Source organism: Coregonus lavaretus (assembly GCF_964263955.1).
Source record: "Coregonus lavaretus genome assembly, chromosome: 23".
NCBI lineage: Eukaryota > Metazoa > Chordata > Actinopteri > Salmoniformes > Salmonidae > Coregonus > Coregonus lavaretus.
Window position 1 is genome coordinate 29,930,214 of NC_140010.1, and position 14,564 is coordinate 29,944,777.

Consider the following 14,564-nt stretch of genomic DNA (forward strand, 5'->3'; position numbering starts at 1 on the left):
CTATTTTTGTCTCATCAGACCACGTGACCTTCTCCCATTCCTCCTCTGGATCATCCAGATGGTCATTGGCAAACTTCAGACGGACCTGGACATGCGCTGGCTTGAGCAGGGGGTCCTTGCGTGCGCTGTAGGATTTTAATCCATGACGGCGTAGTGTGTTACTAATGGTTTTCTTTGAGACTGTGGTCCAGCTCTCTTCAGGTCATTGACCAGGTCCTGCCGTGTAGTTCTGGGCTGATCCCTCACCTTCCTCATGATCATTGATGCCCCACAAGGTGAGATCTTGCATGGAGCCCCAGACCGAGGGTGATTGACCGTCATCTTGAACTTCTTCCATTTTCTAATAATTGCGCCAACAGTTGTTGCCTTCTCACCAAGCTGCTTGGCTATTGTCCTGTAGCCCATCCCAGCCTTGTGCAGGTCTACAATTGTATCCCTGATGTCCTTACACAGCTCTCTGGTCTTGGCCATTGTGGAGAGGTTGGAGTCTGTTTGATTGAGTGTGTGGACAGGTGTCTTTTATACAGGTAACGAGTTCAAACAGGTAATGAGTGGAGAACAGGAGGGCTTCTTAAAGAAAAACTAACAGGTCTGTGAGAGCCGGAATTCTTACTGGTTGGTAGGTGATCAAATACTTATGTCATGCAATAAAATGCAAATTAATTACTTAAAAATCATAAAATGTGAGTTTCTGGATTTTTGTTTTAGATTCCGTCTCTCAAAGTTGAAGAAATGATAAAAATTACAGACCTCTACATGCTTTGTAAGTAGGAGAACCTGCAAAATCGGCAGTGTATCAAATACTTGTTCTCCCCATTGTATAGTGAGATCAAGTGACAGACCATGTGACACTTAGATTGCACACAGGTGGACTTTATTTAACCAATTATGTGACTTCTGAAGGTAATTGTGTCACGTCTCCCCCCGTTGCTCCCCTCCTGCGCTCTGATTTGCAGGTCTACTGAGCCACCGGTCTGAGCGCACCACTTCGGCAACACCGGAATGGAAACCCAACGCATCCTAATCACCTCCAGCGCACCTGCACCTCATCATCTCATCACCAACCCTATTTAGCCCTGGACTGTTCTGTATTGTATTGTGTGTAATTGTTAAGCGTCGTGTCCTCTCTCTTTGTTATTCTCTTTCTCATTATTAAGTAATCCTGCCTCTTCGTATATCAGTTCTCATCACAGAATCACACACCTCACGAAAATGGATGTAGCAGGACTTTTCCAGTGCCACGACCAGTACCAGCAGCAGCTTGCCCAGTTGAACGCCACCATGCAGGTAGTGCTCCTAACTCTGTATAATCTGCCCAGCGCTCCGGGTCCACCTCAGGGAGCAGCGAGTGCATCCAATCCACCTGTTCCCGTGCTACCACCCACTTCTGCAGGAACCCTCGCCCTACCGGAACTACTAAATATAGCGGCTTCCTGCTACAGGTTTCATATCCATCTGACCAAGCCAGGATAGCGCTGGTGATTTCGCTACTTAAATGAAAGGCGCTGGTTTGGGCCATGGCATTCATGGAAGGTGAGGAGGCAGTGGCGCTTCCCTACGCCACCTTCCTCACTCGGTTCAGGGCGGTGTTTGATCATCCCATGTGGGAAAGGACGGGGGTGAGCGTCTCCTCCATCTACAACAGAGAGAGGGGCCAACGTCCGAGTACGCTCTGAGCTTTTGCATGGTGGCGGTGTCTTCCGGCTGGAATGAGCATGCTCTGCGCACAGCCTTCAGGAGAGGCTTACGGGAGGACATTAAGACGGAACTCGCATGTCAGGATGACGAGATGGACCTTGATACCCTCATCACCACGTCCATCCGTCTTGACGACATGTTGAGAGAGAGACGGCATTCCCAACACCTCCCGGAGCCTCGACGCTCACCCCATCTGAGCTATGGAAGCTGCCCCGCTTCCGAGTCCTCACCCATGGAGATGGGCAGCACCCCCTACACCACCACGGGCCACAGATCTCCTGGCGGCTCCCTATCTAGGCGGTATGACTCCCGTTGCCGCTCCGTGAGTGTTACGTCATATCCTATCACAAAACCATTGTTTTTAGTTCCCATAACGGTGACTGGTTATTCCTTCTCTTCCATTTCTACTGCAATGATAGATTCCGGATCAGCTGGGAACCTTATAGATAGGGAGCTGGTCTCTGAATGGGGGTTCCCCACCTGCCATCTCTGCTACACGTCACCTCACTGGACAATAAACCCCTTGGATCAGGCACCATTACGCACGTCACTCTCCCCATCACCATCACCATTCCTACACTACCGGAGCACCACGAGGAGCTGTCATTCCACATCATCACGTCACCCCTTCACCGGATCGTCTTGGGATTGCCCTGGCTCAGAATACACAACCCCACCATCAATTGGATCACTAAGAGTATCACAGCCTGGTCCACCTCATGCCAGAAGACCTGCCTGCCGGTGGTTTGTTGTTCCACGTCAGTGGAGAGTCCGGAGTCTGCCCTCCAGCCCAACATTCCACCTGAGTACGCAGATCTCTCCGATGTCTTCTCTTCATTAAAGGCTACGTGTCTCCCTCCTCACACGCCCTGGGACTGCACCATTGACCTGCTGGAGGGACAACACCCCCCGAAGAGTCGCATTTACCCCCTTTCCATGGCGGAGACAATGGAGAAGTATGTGGCGGAGACCCTGAAACGGGTTCATTAGACGCTCTACCTCTCCTGCCTCCGCCAGCTTCTTGTTCATGGCCAAAAAAGATGGAGGACTGAGACCATGCATTGACTACAGGGGGCTGAACGCAGTCACCACCAAGTACCGGTACCCCCTCCCTCTTGTTCCGTAGGCCATCGCGCAGCTACGAGGGGCCCGGTACTTTACCAAGTTGGACCTGAGGAGTGCCTACAACCTGACCCAAATCCGGCAAGGAGACTAGTGGAAGATGGCATTCAGCACTACCTCAGGCCACTATGAATACTGCGTCATGCCCTACGGCCTCGCCAACGCACCTTCTGTGTTCCAGTCCTTCTTCAATTACGTGTTCCGGGACATGCTGAGTAGACAGGTGGTAGTGTACATCGACGATATCCTGATCTACTCGGCTACGTTCGAGGAGCACGTCAAGGACGTCCGAGCTGTCCTACTCTGCCTCCGGAACACAGCTTGTTGGTGAAGGGGGAGAAATGCGAATTCCACCAACAGGCCATCTGTTTCCTGGGATACAGGATCAGTCCTCATGGGGTGTTCATGGAAGGAGTGAAGACAGACGCCATCAGATCATGGCCAGTCCCCACCACCATCAAGGGCCTACAGAGCTTCCTGGGCTTCGCCAATTTCTACCAGCGTTTCATGAGGTCCTTCAGCTCCATAGCCGCCCCGCTCACCTCTCTCCTTAAGGGTGGGCCTCAGAAGCTGGCCTGGAACCTTGAGGCTGATGCTGCCTTCAAGAGGCTGAAGGAGAGGTTCACCACAGCACCCATCCTAAAACACCCAGATCCATCTCTTCCTTTCATCCTGGAGGTAGACGCATCGGAGGAGGGCGTGGGTACGGTCCTCTCCCAGCGGCACGGTAAGCCAGAGAAAATATATCCCTGTGCCTTTTTCTCTAAAAAGCTTACCCCCGCAGAGAGGAACTATTGAGTGTGGAAGGCTTTCTTGGAGAAGATTGGGGCCACGGCCAGCCTCACTTCCGAGTATAGGCCTCAGTCGAATGGGCAGTTGGAGCGCATGAACCAGGAGCTGGGGAGGTTTCATCGTTGCCACTGTCCAGACCGGCAGGGTGAGTGGTCGAGGTTTCTTCCCTGGGCAGAATATGCCCAGAACTCCCTTGTTCACTCCTCCACGGGGCTCACTCCCTTCCAGTGCGTCCTGGGGTACCAGCCGGCCCTGGCCCCTTGGACACCCAAGTGACGAGTGGTTCCACAGGGCCGGACAGGTCTGGGACGCCGCCTATGTCCATCTCCAGAGGGCCATTCGTCGGCAGAAGGACCAAGCCGACCGCCACCGCAGTGAGGCCCCTGTATTCCAGCCTGGTGATCGTGTCTGGCTGTCCACAAAAAACCTCCCTCTCCGCCTGCCCTGCAAGAAACTGAGCTCCTGGTTTGTGGGGCCATTTAAAGTCCTCTGGCAGATAAATTAGGTATCATACCAGCTGCTCCTTCCCCCTCACTACCGTGTCTCACCCACTTTTCATGTGTTTCTCCTCAGGCCGGTGGTTCCTGGTCCTCTGGCGGATGCCGTCCTCCGGGGTACGCCTCCTCTGCCCCTGGACATTGACGGGAGTCCGGCGTATACGGTGAGGGACCTGCTGGACTCCAGCTTCCGTGGGGGACGGCTCTGTTACCTGGTGGACTGGGAGGGGTATGGTCCTGAGGAGAGGAGCTGGGTTGCGGCTGGGGACGTTCTGGACCCCAACCTAATTCGGGACTTCCACCGTTGCCGCCCTGACTAGCCCGCTCCTCGTCCTCGGGGTCGTCCTCCTGGCCGGCAGCGGCCGGGGGGGGAGGGGGACTGTCACGTCTCCTCCTGTTGCTCCCCTCCGGCGCTCTGATTCGCCGGTCTGATCGCACCACCTCGGCAACACCGGAATGGAAACCCAACGAACCCTAACCACGTCCAGCGCACCTGCACCTCATCTCATCACCAACCCTATTTAGCCCTGGACTGTTCTGTATTGTATTGTGTGTAATTGTTAAGCGTCGTGTCCTCTCTCTTTGTTATTCTCTTTCTCATTATTAAGTCAACCTTGACCTTGTTAATTCCTGCGTCTGCGTCCTGCCTCTTCGTATATCAGTACTCGTCACAAATTGGTTGCACCAGATCTTATTTAGGGGCTTCATAGCAAAGGGGGTGAAGACATATGCAAGCACCACTTTTCTGTCATTTCTTTTTTAGAATTTTTTGAAACAAGTTATTTTTTTCATTTCACTTCACCAATTTTGACTATTTTGTGTATGTCCATTACATGAAATCCAAATAAAAATCCATTTAAATTACAGGTTGTAATGTAACAAAATAGGAAAAACGCCAAGGGGGATGAATACTTTTGCAAGGCTCTGTAGGATGCTTAATAAATGACAACAAACAATACATCTAGAAATATTACTTTATTCCATTACTCAGCAGTATGAACGCAGATCTAATTAAATGGAATCATCTTCCCATAAATCTTACAGGTAGAATAAACCTCTTTGGAAGCCATTCCAATCGAAAGGTTTTCTATTCATTTTCTGTATTACCAATTACCCCACCGAAGACATTCTTTAAAAAAAACATATCGAATAAAAATGAAGGTTTTACATCTTCCTATGTCTGAGGGTGGTTTTAACCTTCCAGACTTGGAATTGTATCAACTCGCTACCCAAGGCTTTTACTTGCGACAAAGAGGAACAATGGGTACATATTGATGATGTGCATGCTCATTCCCAGAATATTTGATGTGTCTATTTTCAAAGCTAAGAACATTAACTTCATAGTTAAGAACACTCTAATGATATGGAAGAAAATGAAACTTATTTTACAAGAACCAATATCACTCCCTAGAAACACAACCTTATGGAACAATCAAGACATGACATGTGTGTGCAGTGAGATACCTGATGGTTTAGACAATATTCCTCTTATCAATTATCTTTAAAAAACGTATACTCAAAAACTGGAAATCAGCCAATCCTCCGTCGTTCATGCTAAATGGAAAGGTCAAATGCTTGATCTAAAAATGGAAAGAGTGTGGGCGAAGGAGAGTAACAAAATCGTGCAGTTTGAGGCCATGTGACAGAAAGTGATAAGGGTGCTGGAGATCGGGGTGCTGGATAGTGGGTCTGGGCAGGTGTGATGTTTGTATGATGTAGTCAATTGTATGTGTATGTTTTGTATTGTCTATAAAATACAATCTTATAAAAAAAGAATCGAGAAACCCAAGGGTGAAACTCTAGCGTGGGTGGATCTCCCAACATTTCCTGTTCAGCAACTTGCATTTGTAGAAACCACAGACATAAACTGCTAAAAAAGGAACCGTCTTTATCTTTCAATCTCCAGCTTTGACAGCTGTAGCAGTTCAGTGTCATTGTCCATGTTAGTCCTCCAGAGATGACTAACACCACCTGCAACATCACCCACTACAGGTACCCTCTCTTCACGGCCACCTACAGTGGCGTGTTGGCCCTGGGTCTTCCCCTCAACACCCTCTCCCTGGGGCTCCTGTTATGCCGCTTGGGGCTCCGCTCAATGCCTGTGATCTACATGGCCAACCTGGCCCTCTCAGACCTCCTCTTCACCCTCTCCATGCCCCTCCGGATCCTGTACTACGCCAGGGGCCACTGGCCCTACGGACACCTGGCCTGCATGGTCTCTGGGACTCTGTTTTCCATCAACCTCTACTCCAGCTCCTACTTCATCATGTTAATTAGCGTGGACCGGTTCTTGGCTGTGGTCTATCCGCTGCGCTCACGCCCGTTGAGGACGCCAGGCATGGCCTGGACAGCATGTGCGGCCGTATGGGTGGTGATTGGTGCCATGGCGGTGCCCGTGGCACTGAATCACCGTGCCAACTATCACCAGATGTGCGTTGTGTGGCGTTGTTTTGAGGGCTACACTCAGGAAGAGTGGCGCTTTGGGCTTTATATCTTCTACGTGGCTGCTGTCCTGGGGAATGTAGTGCCGTTTGCCGTCATCGTAGGCTGTACAGTGGCGGGGGTGCGAAAGCTGAGAGTACAGAAGGCCACCTCTTCCTCATCTTTCTCCTCTTCCTCTGTGGATAAGAGCCGGATGGTGTGGCTGCTTGTGACCAACCTTTCGATCTACACAGTGTGTTTCATCCCCTTTCATGTTGCCATGGTCTTATATGGGCTCCACAAGCTACACTACCTGCAATCCCAGTTCCCCTTCTTTGGCTTCCATATTGGGACTATCTGCTTGGCTAGTGTGAACAGCTGCCTGGATCCTCTCATCTACTACTTCAGCTCCAAGATCCTCAAGAGAGGGAGAGGGACTACAGGAACCACAGAGGCTAATGTAACGGTTCTGCCTAATTCTGCCTTGTGGTGGAGGACTGGCATTAGTAGAGGTGAGAATGCTAGAGATGGTCTTGAACAAGTTAATGGTGGACGTTAAGTTGTTCTTACACATTCTGTACTCTATTTGTGTATGCGAATGAGACACAGGAAGCTGCTGACGGGAGAACAGCTTTATAATAGTTGCTGGAACAGAGCGAATGGAATGGCATCAAACACATGGAAACCATGTGTTTGATATATTTGATACCATTTCACTCCAGCCATTATCACAAGAAATGTGAGTTATAGATTTGTCTTTCTCATTGAAAGCAGGTCTACGAAGTGGTATATATGTTCTATGTGCGCTATTTCTATGCTTCCCGTTCTTAAGTTTTGTTTTTAGCATCTTTTACCTTAGGTTTTGTACATCAGCTTTAAACAGCTGAAAATACAATATTGGTAGTTATGGAAAATACATTTCACAGCGGTTTCGATGATACAATGATTGTTTAGACAATGACTGCTTGTTTTGTCTCAAACTGAATATTAGCAACCAGGAAATGGCAAAGTGACTTCTACATATTGCACATTTAATCCATCATCCATTTTGTATGATATGCTACAAATGAGAATTAGAATGATATGTTATGAATTGCAATTCGTAAAATATGTTACGAATTGCAAAACATACAATATTTTACAAATCTGCAAAAAGTATGATATGTTACGAAATCCAATTTGTTGTGGCAAACGTTAGCTAGGTGGCTAACATTAGCTAGCTCTAGGGGTTAGGGGTTAAGGTTAGGAGTTAAGTTAAAGGGTTAATATTACGGTTTGGGAAGGGTTAGCTAAAAAGGTTAAGGTTGGGGGAAGGGTTAGCTAACATACTAAGTAGTTGCAAAGTAGTAAGTAGTTGCAAAGTTGCTAATGAGATAAAATGCTTAAGTTGTCCCTGATGAGATTCAAACAAGCAACCTTTGGGTTGCTAGAAATTCACATTATACATTCATACATCCACCCCGACCAACAATCCTCTTTTTATTTTTGCCTTAAGTGACCTTCTATCTTATTTAACAATACCAAAGTTACATCTTTTAATTTGAGTGTCCAGGATTTAAATGTACTATGTTACATCTAGTCTATGAGACCAGTCTGGGAAACAACATTGTTTAGGCTGTTGACTTAAGAAGCACCCTCCTTTGTCCTGTATCGCTTAAAGTCTCACTTCCTGAAATCTTTCTTCTGCCTATTTTGAATGTAATGGGGCACTGTTTGTGTGTGGCAGGGGAGAGAGATGTCTCAAATAGTATTAAAGTTTCCTAGATACATAATGTACCAAATGTTGTCTATGACAGTTAAATTGCTTCATCCTAAATACATTTTTATGTTTCATAAAGCTGTTTTATAAACCTGTTTAATGTCTTCCTTTGACAGGAAATGTAGCAATGTTATTTTGTCTGATTATTGGTCATTGGTCTGACTTCTGTGCTTGGGTTTATTTTTATATAATAAATATATTACACGTTGTAGATTTTGGAACCAATGATAGCCTTTGTATTATCATAAGTTTAATTCTGTTTCTCTAATAACACACACACACACAGGACAATGAAAATGAAAATCCAAAGATAAAGGAGAATGTACAGAGCCTTGCAAAAGTATTCATCCCCCTTGGCGTTTTTCATATTTTGTTGCATTACAACCTGTATTTTAAATGGATTTTTATTTGGATGTCATGTAATGGACATATACAAAATAGTCAAAATTGTATTCAGACCTTTTACTCAGTACTTTGTTAAAGCACCTTTGGCAGCGATTACAGCCTTCTTGGGTATGCTGCTACAAACTTGGCACACCTGTATTTGGGGAGTTTCTCCCATTCTTCTCTTCAGACCCTCTCAAGCTCTGAGAGCAGCTATTTTCAGGTCTCTCCAGAGATGTTTGATCGAGTTCAAGTCCGGGCTCTGGCTGGGCGACTCAAGGACATTCAGAGAATTGTCCCGAAGCCACTCCTGTGTTGTCTTGGCTGTGTGCTTAGGGTCGTTCTCCTGTTAGAAGGTGAACCTACTCCCCAGTCTGAGGTCCTGAGCGCTATAGAGCAGGTTTTCATCAAGGATCTCTCTGTACTTTGCTCCATTCAACTTTCCCTCGATCCTGATTAGTCTACCAGTCCCTGCCGCTGAAAAACGTGCCCACAGCATGATGCTGTGAACACCATGCTTCACTGTAGGGATGGTGCCAGGTTTCCTCCAGATGTGACACTTGGCATTCAGGCCAAAGAGTTCAATCTTGGTTTCATCAGACCAGAGAATCTTGTTTCTCATGGTGGTCTGAGAGTCCTTTGGGTGCCTTTTGGCAAACTCCAAGCGGGCTGTCATGTACTGAGGTGTGGCTTCCGTCTGGCCATTCTACCATAAAGGCCTGATTGGTGGAGTGCTGCAGAGATGGTTGTCCTTCTGGAAGGTTCTCCTATCTCCACATAGGAACTCTGGAGCTCTGTCAGAGTGACCATTGGGTTCTTGGTCACCTCCCTGACCAAGGCCCTTCTCCCCTGATCACTCAGTTTGCCCGGGCGGCCAGCTCTAGGAAGAGTCTTGGTGGTTCCAAACTTCTTCCATTTAAGAATGATGGAGGGCACTGTGTTCTTGGGGACCTTCAATGCAGCAGAAATGTTTTAGTATCCTTTCCCAGATCTGTGCCTCGACACAATCCTGTCTCGGCCCTCTAGGACAATTCCTTCGACCTCATGGATTGGTTTTTGCTCTGACATGCACTTCTTCTTCTTCTTCTTCTTCTTCTTCTTCTTCTTCTATGGTATAATGGCGTTCGCAACAATTAGATGTGCATTCCGCCACCTACTGTACAGGTGGATAATAAGGATCCCAAAAAGGAAAACATTTGGGTAAAAATAAATAAAACATCATACAAACTACCAAAATAGAAATTAACTAAACAAAATCAACCTGCTGTTCTGTAAAAACCTAATTCTAATCAGGTCCCAACACAGGCTCAGTAGCGTCCTGTGAGTGCGGGACATTTCCAAGCGACATCAGTCCTTGTAGTGCTTCTGCCGTGAAGTCTTGGAGCCCCAACAACTTCTCGGCTGCAGATACAATGATATCCAGCTTGTTGGACTTCTTAGACATGTGTGCTGTGCAATGAATCACTGTGGCTATAAATGCCACAAAATCCACCTTCTTCACGATGAGTGTATCCAGATCACTCGATTGACTTAAAACACTAACAATATCGCAATGTCTTCAACACTGTTGCCTCTTGCCACTTCAACTCTCTTCACCGCCTCCACATAGGATATCGACCTCCTTCACCCTAACAGGGCACTCAAGGAAGTCCGGAGTATGATCACCACTACATTGCAACATTTTACATTCACAGATTCTTCAATATTGTACCCATCTGCAAACATTTTACACGTGACCATATCCTTTACAATTCCCACACTGTAATGGTTTGGACACAAATGCTCTCACCGCATACCTCAAATATCCAAGCTTCAAATATTCAAGTAGAGTCTCCTCAAACAACAATAATATCAACAGGCTCTTCTCCTTCCTTCCATTTACCATACGGGTCATGCAACGTGCACTGACCACTCCTGGGATTTCTCATCATCTACAGTTGTGGTCAAAAGTTTTGAGAATGACACACGTATTGTTCTTCACAAAGTTTGCTGCTTCAGTGTTTTTAGATATTTTTGTCAGATGTTACTATGGTATACTGAAGTATAATTACAAGCATTCCATAAGTGTTAAAGGCTTTTATTGACAATTACATTAAGTTTATGCAAAGAGTCAATATTTGCAGTGTTGACCCTTCTTTTTCAAGACCTCTGCAATCCGCCCTGGCATGCTGTCAATTAACTTCTGGGCCACATCCTGACTGAAGGCAGCCCATTCTTGCATAATCAATGCTTGGAGTTTGTCAGAATTTGTGGGTTTTTGTTTGTCCACCCGCTTCTTGAGGATTGACCACAAGTTCTCAATGGAATTAAGGTCTGGGGAGTTTCCTGGCCATGGACCCAAAATGTTGATGTTTTGTTCCCCGAGCCACTTAGTTATCACTTTTGCCTTTTGGCAAGCTGCTCCATCATGCTGGAAAAGGCATTGTTCATCACCAAACTGTTCTTGGATGGTTGGGAGAAGTTGCTCTCAGAGGATGTGTTGGTACCATTCTTTATTCATGGCTGTGTTCTTGGGCAAAATTGTGAGTGAGCCCACTCCCTTGGCTGTGAAGCAACCCCACACATGAATGGTCTCAGGATGCTTTACTGTTGGCATGACACAGGACTGATGGTAGTGCTCACCTTGTCTTCTCCGGACAAGCTTTTTTCCGAATGCCCCAAACAATCGGAAAGGTGATTCATCAGAGAAAATGACTTTACCCCAGTCCTCAGCAGTCCAATCCCTGTACCTTTTGCAGAATATCAGTCTGTCCCTGATGTTTTTCTTGGAGAGAAGTGGTTTCCTCGCTGCCCTTCTTGACACCAGGCCATCCTCCAAAAGTCTTCGCCTCACTGTGCATGCAGATGCACTCACACCTGCCTGCTGCCATTCCTGAGCAAGCTCTGCACTGGTGGTGCCCCAATCCCGCAGCTGAATCAACTTTAGGAGACGGTCCTGGCGCTTGCTGGACTTTCTTGGGCGCCCTGAAGACTTCTTCACAACAATTGAACCTCTGTCCTTTAAGTTCTTGATGATCCGATAAATGGTTGATTTAGGTGCAATCTTACTAGCAGCAATATCCTTGTCTGTGAAGCCCTTTTTGTGCAAATCAATTATGACGGCACATGTTTCCTTGCAGGTAACCACGGTTAACAGAGGAAGAACAATGATTTCAAGCACCACCCTCCTTTTAAAGCTTCCAGTCTGTTATTCTAACTCAATCAGCATGACAGAGTGATCTCCAGCCTTGTCCTCGTCAACACTCTCACCTGTGTTAACGAGAGAATCACTGACATGATGTCAGCTGGTCCTTTTGTGGCAGGGCTGAAATGCAGTGGAAATGTTTTTTGGGGATTAAGTTCATTTTCATGGCAAAGAGGAACTTTGCAATTCATCTGATCACTCTTCATGACATTCTGGAGTATATGCAAATTGCCATCATAAAAACTGAGGCAGCAGACTTTGTGAAAATTTATATTTGTGTCATTCTCAAAACTTTTGACCACGACTGTACAGTACCAGTCAAAAGTTTGGACACACCTACTCATTCAAGGCTTTTTCTTTATCTTTACTATTTTCTACATTGTAGAATAATAATGAAGACATAAAAAACTATGTATTATTTCATAGTTTTGATGTCTTCATTATTATTCTACAATGTAGAACATAGGGATGCCAGACAGGATAAAGCTGTAAGCCCCCTTTGAGACTGGCACAATTAAAAATAGACATCAAAGATGGTAATGAAATCAGCAGCATTAACCTCTTAAAGATCAGACCCTTTTTTTCCATTTTCGCCTAAAATGACATACCCAAATCTAACTGCCTGTAGCTCAGGACCTGAAGCAAGGATATGCATATTCTTGATACCATTTGAAAGGAAACACTTTGAAGTTTGTGGAAATGTGAAATTTATGTAGGAGAATATAACGCATTAGATTTGGTAAAAGATAATACAAACAAAAAAACATGTGTTTTCTATTTATTTTTTTGTTTCATCATCTTTCAAATTCAAGAGAAAGGCCACAATATAATATTGCAGTTTAGGTGCAATTTAGATTTTGGCCACTAGATGGAAGCAGTGTGTGTGCAAAGTTTCTGTGAATCCAGTGAAGCATTGCAATACTGGACTATTTTGTATCAAGTCTGCCCAAATGTGCCGAATTGGTCAATTGATACATTTTCAAGTACATAACTATAGAGAACATACTAACATGATATGGTAATACAAAATGTAAGTTTACACACTCCCAGGAATGTTATACATGATGGATCATTAGCTTATACACTAACTTTCACACATCTAGATGGCAGGGTGGGTGTGTAGCCAGAGACAGCAAGGGTTCAAACTGTAGAACCCAGTTCCTACATTTGAATATAAAAATTGATTTTATCAAACAAAACTATGCTTATCCCAGAAACCCTAGACCCACTCCAATTTGCATACCGCCCCAACAGATCCACAGATGATGCAATCTCTATTGCACTCCACACTGCCCTTTCTCACCTGGACAAGAGGAACACCTATGTGAGAATGCTATTCATTGACTACAGCTCAGCGTTCAACACCATAGTGCCCTAAAAGCTCATCACTAAGCTAAGGACCCTGGTACTAAACATCTCCCTCTGCAACTGGATCCTGGACTTCCTGACGGACCGCCCCCAGGTGGTAACGGTAGGTAACAACACATCTGCCACGCTGATCCTCAACACGGGGGCCCCTCCTGTACTCCCTGTTCACCCATGACTGCATGGCCAGGCACGACTCCAACACCATCATTAAGTTTGCCGATGACACAACAGTGGTAGGCCTGATCACTGACAACGATGAGACAGCCTATAGGGAGGAGGTCAGAGACCTGGCAGTGTGGTGCCAGGATAACAGCCTCTCCCTCAACGTGATCAAGACAAAGGAGATGATTGTGGACTACAGGGGAAAAAAAGAGGACTGAGCACGCCCCCATTCTCATCGACGGGGCTGTAGTAGAACAGGTTGAGAGCTTCAAGCTTCAAGTTCCACATCACAAACAAATTATCATGGTCCAAACACACCAAGACAGTCGTGAAGAGGGCACGACAAAGCTTATTCCCCCCCAGGAGACTGAAAAGATTTGGCATGGGTCCTCAGATCCTCAAAAAGTTATACAGCTGCACCATCGAGAGCATCCTGACTGGTTGCATCACCACCTGGTATGGCAACTGCTCGGCTTCCGACCGCAAGGCACTACAGAGGGTAGTGCGTACGGCCCAGTACAATTTTCCTGCCATCCAGGATCCTCTATACCAGGCGGTGTCAGAGGAAGGCCCTAAAAATTGTCAAAGACTCCAGCCATCCTAGTCATAGACTGTTCTCTCTGCTACCGCACGGCAAGTGTTACCGGAGTGCCAAGTCTAGGTCCAAAATGCTTCTTAACAGCTTCTACCCCAAAGCCATAACTCTTGAACAGCTAATCATGACTACCCTGACTATTTGCATTGCCCCCCCACCCCACCGCACCCCACCCCACCCCAACCCCCTCTTTTACGCTGCTGCTACTCTGTTTATTATTTATGCATAGTCACTTTAACTCTACCCACATGTACATATTACCTCAATTACCTCGACTAACCGGTGCCCCCGCACATTGACTCTGTACCGGTACCCCCTGTATATAGCCTCCCTACTTTCATTTTATTTTACTGCTGCTCTTTAATTATTAGCTATTTTTTCTTTTTTACTTAGCTGCATTGTTGGTTAAGGGCTTGTAAGAAAGCATTTCACTGTAAGGTCCACACCTGTTGTATTCGGAGCATGTGGCAAATAAAATTTGATTTGATTTGATTTGATACATTTTATCTCTGGGACCCTCAGAATGACAAATCCGAGCAAGATTACTGATTGTAAGTACATTATTTACCTTCAGAGGTGAAT

General features: G+C 46.1%; 1 protein-coding gene across 1 annotated transcript; it reads left to right on the forward strand.

Annotated features, from left to right (window-relative positions):
- Positions 1-6,066: 6,066 nt before the first annotated feature.
- LOC311150473 (lysophosphatidic acid receptor 5-like) lies at positions 6,067-7,089 on the forward strand (the record flags this gene model as incomplete). Its single annotated transcript, XM_084187972.1, has 1 exon — positions 6,067-7,089. One exon carries the CDS (start codon positions 6,067-6,069, stop codon positions 7,087-7,089), a length of 1,023 nt encoding a protein of 340 aa, XP_084044098.1.
- Positions 7,090-14,564: the final 7,475 nt, after the last annotated feature.